The 9,984-nt window shown below is 54.0% G+C and overlaps 1 protein-coding gene across 3 annotated transcripts; it reads right to left on the minus strand.

Annotated features, from left to right (window-relative positions):
* Nucleotides 1-508: 508 nt before the first annotated feature.
* On the minus strand, nucleotides 509-7,363 carry LOC128750914 (SEC14-like protein 1). 3 transcript variants are annotated; one of them, XM_053851547.1, is made up of 16 exons: nucleotides 7,165-7,363; nucleotides 6,998-7,068; nucleotides 4,509-4,658; nucleotides 4,262-4,393; nucleotides 3,909-4,037; nucleotides 3,670-3,850; nucleotides 3,494-3,603; nucleotides 3,244-3,433; nucleotides 3,089-3,177; nucleotides 2,918-2,988; nucleotides 2,685-2,856; nucleotides 2,489-2,623; nucleotides 2,283-2,417; nucleotides 1,976-2,218; nucleotides 1,759-1,913; nucleotides 518-1,322 (listed from the first exon to the last, which is right to left on the minus strand). In XM_053851547.1, the coding sequence occupies exons 2-16, from the start codon at nucleotides 7,058-7,060 to the stop codon at nucleotides 1,217-1,219; spliced, it is 2,061 nt and encodes a 686-aa protein (XP_053707522.1). In that variant the 5' UTR covers nucleotides 7,061-7,068; nucleotides 7,165-7,363; the 3' UTR covers nucleotides 518-1,216. The 3 variants fall into 3 exon arrangements, with proteins under 3 accessions (XP_053707521.1, XP_053707520.1, XP_053707522.1); XM_053851546.1 differs by having other exon boundaries at nucleotides 509-1,322; nucleotides 3,244-3,603; XM_053851545.1 differs by having other exon boundaries at nucleotides 510-1,322; nucleotides 3,494-3,850.
* Between the last annotated feature and the right edge of the window lie 2,621 nt (nucleotides 7,364-9,984).

The raw sequence follows: 9,984 nt of genomic DNA on the forward strand, positions 1-9,984 counted from the left end.
AAGCCTTCCATCTACCGCCACGCTCCAACAGCAGTTTGATCAGTTGCATTTGGGAAAACAGGCGTTGATCTGACAAACAAAGCTGTGAATCCAGCGCGAGGTTCCTGTGCAGCGTGTGGCCTGACCCCGCCTCTCATGTGGAAACCAAAAGCACCTCCTGCTCATTGGCTCAGGAGCAGCTCGGACCGAGGCGTCAGAGGAAGCTAATGAAACCCTGAAGCAACTGAGGACAAATGGTCTCCTCGAAGCTTCGCTTACACAAAGAATAGGAAACACCGCCGTCATCCCATTCCTCCACCACGTGGGTGGTCCTGCTGAAGCTACTGGTGGCACCATGAGGAGCTGGATTTAGGCTTCCCCCAGGAGCCAGACCTGAACCACATTGGTCTGACCCAGTTACATGCTGAGGCACCGTCAGCAGTTCTCACGGATGTGGTGCAGCTCCGCAGGGGCCATCAAATCCAGTAGACTTCCACAACAGAGATCAACATGGTGAAGTCTCACAAGGAGGTGGGCAGCCACGCTCTCAGATCTCCCACTGAAGAGAGCCATGTCGGCGAGAGGCGGCCTGGAGGGGAGTGGTGACGTGATGACCCGGTGCTGATGCAGCCAGAGGTCAGCGGCATCAGCGGGACGGAGGACTGGGCTGGACCAGACCGAGGACCAGGACTCTGAGCAGAGCTCCACTCTTAGGCTTTCATGACGACCACAGTGCACTGCAATAGTCAAAGCGCTCGGTGCTTCTGGCAAAGCCACCGGGCAGAAACATGCACGGCTCAGGGGAGTTCAACTGCTGCCATTACCACAGAACAGCTCCATGGAAATGGGCTGTTGGTGAGAGTCCCAGTGTCTCCGCTACACTCCAGTCCTCGCGCTCCACCGCGCAAGGAAACAGTCCACAAAGATCCGAGGGACGAGAAGAGTCAGAACACGCTCGAAACCGTTCTTTAATACTTCACCCAACAGGATTCCAGAAACAACAGAGGGAGGACACTGACATCTGGCGGTCAGCTGGTGTAATTACGGCACCGCCCTCAGACGAGCAGTTGATCATCCTGAACATGATTACGGACTAACACGTCACACGCCGTTACTTTGCCGCTGGCACGTCAGATTCACTTGATGCTTCCTGGTCAGAAGGCACGCGGTGCAGCGAGAGGGCGCCCCTTGTGGCCGAGGTGCGTGGTGGCCATTCGGGAAGCCAATTGAGCCGATGCTACCGTGAGATGGTGGAGCTGCTCTGGGAGTGGACGGAGGAGGTGGTGGCCGAGCTGAGTTGGGAGAAGCCGCTGTGACTGGACCCCAGGCTGCTCACCGAGCCCCTGCAAACACACCACAGTCAGCTGCGTGCACTGACCAGAAGCCGGTCCTGCTTCTACAGCTCCCCCCTCACACCGTCACTGCCTTCACCCACTCCACGACCCTCAGCACCGCCGCTTCGCTGGGCCACTCATAACCCTGACTAACTGGTGAGGAGCTGGCAAAGTGAACTCTGTAGAATGTCTGCTCCTCAGCACTAGATGGCACAAGCCAGAGCACTGCGCCCTCACATGGACAGAAGATGTTTGTGTCAGTACACTAGCAGCTTCACACTTGGTGAAACAGTAAAGGTGCACAGGCTCAGTCTAGCTTCCACATGAAGGAAGGAAGAGAGCGGATGCAGGTCTGTGTTAGGAGACCGAGTCTCCTCCGTTGCCATGGTAACGACCCCCCGCTATTGAAAATGAAACACAGGGCAAGAAGGGCAGCAGAACTGACCTGAAGTCATGAGAGGCCAACACCTCGGTGTAGTACATGACCTTGCACTTGTGGAAGGAGGCCTGCAGCGAGGCCAGCACATCATCCAGACCGGAGGCGCAGCTGAAGCTCCACTGGAGGATGTAGAAGCCGGGCCAGCGAGTGACGTGCGAGCCCTGATCCGGGACACAGATTTCAGACGGAGGTGACTGGAGAAGACCGGCTTTCAGAGTGGCACCTGAACGCTCTCGCCGTCCTTGCACGCCAGCGCCCGCTCCACCATGCTGTAGTCCTGGCCCAGCACCCAGCTCCGCTCGATCAGCGGCACGTTGAGGCTCCCCCCGATGGACGCCACCGTCGCCTCTCTCCTGGGAGACTGTGGGGCTCTTCTGGAGTGGTAGATCTTAAACATCACGTCGCCTTTAGACACGTCAAAGTCCCAGGTGATGACAGAGGAGGCTTCTGTGATGTGGATCAGCATCTGCAGGGCAGCAGACCAGCCATAGGGGGGCAGTGTAAGACTCTTAGCGAGGGGCAGGTCTTACCTCAAAAGGGGAGCCCTTGAAGACGCTGGCACTTTTGTAAATGGAGTCAGTCAGCAGGCGGTTCTCCTGGCTCTCCAGCTCCTCAGCTGTCCTGTACTGACACTTGGGAACCGTTCCACCCTCCGGGATGTCGCACTGCAGGGGGCGCCACACCAAGCATCGGTAACTCCAGAGCCATGCTGCGAGCATGAGTGCCGACGCCTCACCATGCTGTCTCCGCCCAGGAAGTCCGGGATGATGGCTCTGTCTATGTAGTTCTCCAGACCTCCAGGACCCTGGTAGTCGTTCCCAGCAAAGACTAGGAACTTCTTGCGGGTGTTCTCGTCGATCAGGGGACTGACCTGGAGAAGGAGAGGTCAACAACATGGCGTCTCTGGCGAGCACCACGTCTGACGGCCTCACCAGGGTCCACAGGACAGGGAAGACCCTCGGTGCCCGCAGGATGAGCAGGCGGCCAAGCGTCTCAGGGTAGTTGGCTTCCACCACCTCTATGATTCTCAGCAGAGCCTTCACCCCCGGTCTCCACAGGTGCCTCATGTTCAGACCCTCCAGGTCCAGCAGGCAGGTCCAACAGCTGCTCACCAGAGAGACGGCACGTCACAGAGGCAACAGGGAGGGGGGATGAGGGGGGCTACCTAATGGGTCGCCCGAAGACTCTGGTGTTTTCTTCACACCGCTGCAGCCCCTCCTCGATGATGGTCAGAACCTGAGCCACAGAAGGAGTCAGGGACTGGGGCTCTGACTATGAGTCTCACACACGCATGCGCATGCGCATGCACACGCACACACACACACACTCACTCCACCTGTCTCAGCAGCACCTCCTCGGTCAGAGCTCGCAGCAAACCCTTGGTGTCCATCTGGCCCAGACGCAGGACGTACAGAGGACGTCCATCTGGAGGCAAACAAACACGGTCAGGACCTGAACTGGAGCTGCAAGCACACAAGCGGCGCCACCTGCCTCGGTCGTGGTGGTGCCAGCCTCCAGAGTAGTAGTCCTGGAGCAGCTGCGGCCGCTCCCAGGAGTCCAGCAGGAAATCCACCTGGTGCTGCTTCCTCCAGGTCAGGGACTGGCACAGGAGCTCCCGGGCCTTGTCCAGGTGGAAATCCCTGGCGCTTAGGAAGCGCAGGACATGCTGATCTTTGGGAATCTGCGGAAGCAGACGGGTGAGAGAGCGCCGACAGGCCACGCCGCACCAGTGCAGCCTGACCTTGCCCTTGTGGGTCTCCTGCAGCCAGAGGCGCAGGCGGATCAGGCAGCTCTCCTGCAGAGGCGTCAGGTCACCCAGGTACCGTCGGATGTAATCCGCATCCAACTTGTCTGCAGAGCGAAACACAGCGATCACACACGGGTGTGTCAGTGAGGAGGGAGAGCACTGACACTGACCGTCGGGGGAACCGGCCAAACCCTCCGGGGTCCCCTCGCCATGGCCCCGAATGGCCGGGACGGCCCTCGCTGCTGTGGGGGCCGGGATGGCCCTCACTGCTGAGGGGGCCGTCCAGCGAGGAAGGTGCGTCACGCCCTCCTCCTCCAGCTCCCTGAGGTAGAACTCGATGATCTCCTTGCCCTGAGGAAAGCAGCTCGGTGACTTCAGGAGCACGAAAGAAGCCGCTGGAGCTGCAAACCTTCTTGATGCTGCTGGCGTACTGCTTCATGGCAATCTTCTCCGCTGTGCTCTCAAAGCCAAAGAAGGACTTGATGTCCAGACTGGCGGTCTGTTCGAAGCAGGTCCAGTCTTCGTTCTCCGGGTGAACCTGCGTCGCAGTCAATACAACCATGGGGATGGTTTCATGATGGAGCAGAGGGTGCAGCGCTGGCAGTGGCCAGTAGCAGAGCAGTACACAGTACACAATACTGCACTCATGTGTCAGCCATCCCAAACCGTGTATCACCTGGCTGAGGTGGCTGCGGACGTGTCACCTGCAGCTACAGACACCTGATTCTTCAGCACACGACGAGCAAGAGGCGACACACTCACCGTGTAGTTGCAGCACTCGTGCACCACCACTCTGCTGGAGAAGGTCTCGTTGCGCACCTCGATGTGCAGCGTCCTGTCGCGTCGGTTGAGCGTGTTCTTCTGGATGAAGTAGAGGTGGTCCACCCCTGCAATCTGCCAGCGTCAACAGCCAACAGCAGTTTCACTTCACATGGAGGAACCAGGACTGAAAGAGCTCCAACGAACTGGTGTGTCACTGTCCCAGCAACAAGTCGCAAAAATGACGCACCCGCTTGAGAAGGCGCGGCGCTTCGATGTCAATGGTGCAGCGCCGCTCCGTCACCAGGGTGGATCCGTCTGGACTCTGCTTCTCACTGATGACCTCACTGTCCACAAACACTGGGATCAAGTGGCACCTGGGGAACCGCCGCACGTAGGCCTGCAACACACGCACACACAACTCAGCTTCTGACTCACTTCATGGGGTGCTGGGGCTAGTCCCAGTTACCCGGGGTACTGGGTGCAAGCAATGATCGGATTGGTGCTCAGTTGTGATGCAGTCTGAGGCAGCCAACGCGTGACGCCCCCCCCGGGCACAGCAGCCGTCTGCTGGGGAAAAGTGATGTGTCAATATCGGCTGAGGCGCTGCAGAGTCTGGGCGACACGCCCGTTGAGCGCGGTTTTAAAAGCATGTCCAACTTATCGAAGCTGAAATCAACACGAAACAGGCTTGTTCTTCAGCTCCACCAGTCAATAAGCCTTTCACATCTTGGTGAACAAGCAGCATCGACTGCGTTTGGACGACAAGCAGCTACTGATTACAGAGAGACACAGAGCGTTCAACGTGCTCCCCTTGGCTCCTGAGGGCCAGGTCCAGAGGGCTGGCTCCAGACCAGCTCCTGATACAGGCTTCGGAGGGCCGGCTACAGAGGACTGGGTCCAGAGGGCTGGGTCCGGAGGGCCGGCTACAGAGGGCCAGATCCAGAGGGTAGGCTCCGGAGGGCCGGGTCCCTACTGAGAATAGCTCAGTGTTCACATCAGACAGAGGGTGGGAGCAGAAAGCCGCAGCTCCAGCGGTGAATAATATTTGGGGATGTTACATCACTGTCAGAATGGTGGCGCTAATGGCATCACCTGCAGGCCAATCCATCACCAGCAGCAGCACTACAGAGACTGGGTTTTCTCCCAGAAAACCCAAGTGGTTTCCAGAGAGTTTTGGTCTTTAACCTGCAGCAGGGACGTTACATAAGACTTTGGGTTTAATGTATAACCCGGCGAGAGACGGCCAACACCCGATGCTGCTTGTGTCAGCAGACTCAGGCATATTTGCTCAGCTTTGGTGCTCCAGCCGCTCCTGCTTCTCAGAGTCCACATTGCAAATCGAAGCACCATAATGGCGTTGACCGAGGACCGTCTGTCGCACCATTTGAAGTGCGTGTGTGTTGGATGAACAGGACAGCGAGAGAGCTTCAGTCTGACAGGAGCCTCACACTGCAACATCACATGGCTTCAGAAGGCCTCCACTCCACACACAGCCTGAGTTTATCCTCCAGCTGCAGCGTCTCACAGATGACGGCACATTCACCTGGACAGAACCCGCTGCACGTGACACCTACATCCATCCACATGTGCAGCTTTAGACGCTCCCGTAATGTCATGGCCCGCTTTAATTTAGTCTGGCGTCTTCCTGTTGTCTCCCTGATTGGGTCATGGCTCCCACCTGTAACCAATGAGCGATGGAGATGGCTGCGGAACAGCCTGCTGTTCCAGGTCCCCTTCGCTGCCATGCTGGTGACTTGGCCTCTCACTGGCTCCTCTTCCTCCTCTGTCTTCTGGTGCTTCAGCTCTTTTCCCTGAGCTGCTTCCACTGTTGTGCGTTTTCTGTCTCTCGTACTCAGCTGTGCATGAGTTGGACCTTTCTATATTATTGCGCTTTGTGTTTGCTAGAGTATTTAGTATTTTCCACGAGCCTGTATCTTTTCTGACTCTCATTTGCATTCTGTTTTCCCATCTCGTCCTTGGTTCGGTGACGCCCGCCGTTCTCCTGTCTTTGTCCGTGTATTTGTGGTATTAATAATCTGGTAAATTGTAACCTTGAGTCCGAGTCTCCTTGTAATCCAGAAATTACCACTTGATTCCTCATAACTTATCAACCAAAGTCTTCATACTTCATGATCCTTCTGCCACAAATACGATGGCAAACAAGGGTTGCTTATAGGTAATGTTTTCCAATAGAAAAAGAATAAACGTATGAGGAACTTTGTTCAGCGTTTGGCTCAAAACAACATGTTGGAAGATGATGACTCTCACTTCCCCGACCCGGTCAGGTGTCGGGGAAACAATGGCCTTTCAGTGCAGAAATAAAAACGCCACAGAAAACCTGCTTTAGATGTCAATAGAAATCTGTCGAAATGACTCACTGACCAGAGTGTCCAGCTCTCATGCAGTAAACATCTGAGTTAGCGCTTGTAGAAGACACTTTCAAAGAGAGATGTAAAAGTAGTGCGTGTTGTGATGATGTGCATTTCTACAGTACATACTTAGATGGTCATTCTACTGCAACGGTACCAGGGAATAGACCGGTACCAAACACTCATAAACACCAGGGAGTCATCATCTTGGTTTACAGTCCAAGTTTTGTTAGTTTGAACTTGAAAGTAGTCGAGTTTATTTGGGAGACGTGCGACTCCATCACCACGCTGTCGATGATCTTAAGAGTGAGTGATGTGACTTGTTTACAGAAGTGATCCCCAAACAAACAAGAAGCAGCGCACTCACCGCCATTATTAACTCAAAGGGCCGCTTGTAGACGCGCACCGGAGACTGGTACTCCTGCACCATGGCGGCCGCTTCAACGGTCGAGGAAACATGCAGAGAAAGAGTAACATCACGCGCTCAGTCGGCCGACAGCAATGACATAACACCGATAGCGGAACCCGACTCACATCGAGTCCAAGGATCTGCGCGAGAAGAGAAAAGGGCCCAATGCAGTTCGCTTCGCTGAGTGGAGAAGTGCACGGCTTCGTTGCCACGGGACCAACGTGTCGCTAAAGCCTTCGCCTGCTGTCCATCCTGACACCAGGGAGAAGAACCAAAAGTTTTCTTCTTGACAACTGTCCAAGAACAGATCAGCTGACGTCTATGTGTGACGTAAGCTCCGCCGCAGTTCTACAAACAGGAAGTGGGTAATTCAACATTAAAGCCTGAGCAAAAACGCCGTTCTCCGTTTGTGTTTATTTATAATTGAATCTTAGACAGAGGTAATCAGTCATTTGCAAACTGGAGTTTGTTTACGTGCTTGTGTTCATCGAGGACAGTTGTTAATATGAGACAGGAAGTGCCACTTTTCAGGCCAACATTTATAACTTTATTGACACATCAGGATTTTCGTGGTTTTATTTCCGCATACGTTCCTGTTCTTCCGTCGTTGCTACAAAAAGCACCATCATTTAAATCAGAAAGAGGTTATTACGCGTTTATTAATCGATTAATTTGGTCGTGTTGAGTAAAGTTTGCGTTGAAAATAGACGAGAGTTTTTTTCTACGTGGCTCAAAACGTCCTAAAAGGACGCGATCTTTATGGTTGGTTTCATTCCTGTATTGCCTGTGATACAAACCGTTTTCTCATTAAGGATCCTCTCAGCACATTCATTTAATCATGTCTCATAACGACTGAAGCCAAATGGATATTTCTCCGCGTGAATGAGGCCCAGGATTCATAATTGCTCCTCAGGCATGATGAAAATGAAAAGCTCTTTGGATCCGTTTCAGGAAAATTACCAGGCCACCATTGATTCACGAGTCATATGAAGCAGCAGAACTCGATCATTTAAATATCATCTTCAACAAGACGGGATATAAAGCTGTGGCGGATCATAACCACGGCCCAACTACTGTCTGCCTTGGCGCAAAATGAAGCTGCTTTTTGGCACATTCTCTGCTCGTCTGTCATAGGTTCTGGTGTCAGAATGATTTTAACGCCCCTGCTATGGATCATCCTGATAAGATAAAAGATAATAACCACCTTCATTGGACATGAAAAAGAATGACGTACGTGTATTGTTCGTGTTTTCCAATACTACTAAAATACGTCACTTTCACTGCGTTTAAAATTTTTCCAAAGTGTCTTAACTAAACTCTCCACACGAGGTCCTCAGTTGACCAAAACCACTGCCTCAAACTCCCGTCGGGTTCCATTGTGCGAATTCAACTCACGATGCAGCTATTTACACACCAGAATCACGAATTAACGGGAGTCATTCATAACCCTCCAGGTTAATCTGAGGGACCAGTCCCATCACGCCACCGTCTGGTGATGGATCAGGTATCAGCCGGGAGAGAGACAGAAGCTTGGGAGGTGTTTGGACCTCTCGGTGAGTGGACTCGGTCCTGTGGGGCCCGTGTCACTGTCCCCGACTGTAGCAAGTACAGACGTGTTCCGCAACTCTGCAGACACACAACTCAAGTGTCGCTCTGTCCGTCACCCACACCCTCTGACGACTCTCCTGCCTCGTAAGACCCGAGTCAGGCGTCCGAGTCTTCCCTGTTATGCCCGCGATCCGTCACTAGAGGGCGCGCTCCAGCGCGTTGAGTGGGTTCGTGGAGTATTTCTGTCTGACGTGTAACAATGAAATAGCCAACAGTGCAAAAGTGGACCGCGCCTGGAAAACAAAAACGTGGAGCCCAAGCAGCTTCCGCGTGGATGATGGAGTTTTCGGGTTTTTTTCGGGACATGCGTCCCGAATCAGCAGCTGCAACTGAGCTCCTCTGATGTCAGAGCCAGACAGAAAATCATGTTTCAGCCCAGAAGCGGGAAAATAATTAGAGCGGAGATAAATAGATTCTGGAGTCGACGTTAAGAGTTGCAGAGCCTGAAGATGATGAAAATCTCTCTCTGCTCTCAGCCTTTGGTCTCAACACACAGCCGCCTGTCGAACATATCCACTTAGACAACGCTGCTTTGATTCCAACCTTCCTTTCATGCGCTCGCACTCTTGAGCCTCTGTTCTCTTGGCCTGTCGACAGAGGGGTGAGACCTGAGGAGGCGCTGCAGCACCAGGACCTGCTGCGACTGCCCTTCGCTCTCAGGCCGAGGCAGAGCGGAGAGCAATGTTGTGCTAGTGGCTACATTAGCCAAATACAGCTTATGACTCATTCTGATTCTTTAAATTGGTTCAGGAACCTTTAAGCAAAGACTCTTCAAACTCTAGTTCCCACGCCCTGGCTTCCCTCAACGCGTCGATGAGTTGGCTAGCACGATAGCATCCACCTCAAAGACCTGATGAGTTCACCAGAACCCGCGACAAGGATCAGTGAGCTAGCTCTGGCTTGATAGCAGCCGCAGGAGCTGGACGCCCCGCTCCAGTGTCTGTCAGCATGCGACATGTTGCTGACCTCCGTTGGCTCTTCCACAGGGACTGTCCGGACTCGCTCTCGTCTCCACCCACCTGCCTCCATGCTCCCTCATTAGTAAGAAAGCAAGTAGCCTCTGTAGTTGCGCCACTAATATCCTGCTGACAAGCCGCACGCCCTGTTCTCTGCCTGAAATAATTGGAGGAATCCTGGAAGCAAATCCCCCTCTTCCCTGTCAGCGTCCGCCGCCGTGCTTGTCTAATTTGAAGACATCAAAGAGCGGCGAGGTCAGCAGACCCAGCACCACAGCTCCACGCTCCAATGAGGCCGGATGAATGAGCAGAACCTCCCGCGCGACGTTCCCACCTGAAGCCCTTCAGAGGAAGACGCTCTTTAGTCAGAGTCCACATCGT

Source organism: Synchiropus splendidus, chromosome 19 (genome assembly GCF_027744825.2).
Source record: "Synchiropus splendidus isolate RoL2022-P1 chromosome 19, RoL_Sspl_1.0, whole genome shotgun sequence".
NCBI classification, from domain to species: Eukaryota; Metazoa; Chordata; class Actinopteri; order Syngnathiformes; family Callionymidae; genus Synchiropus; species Synchiropus splendidus.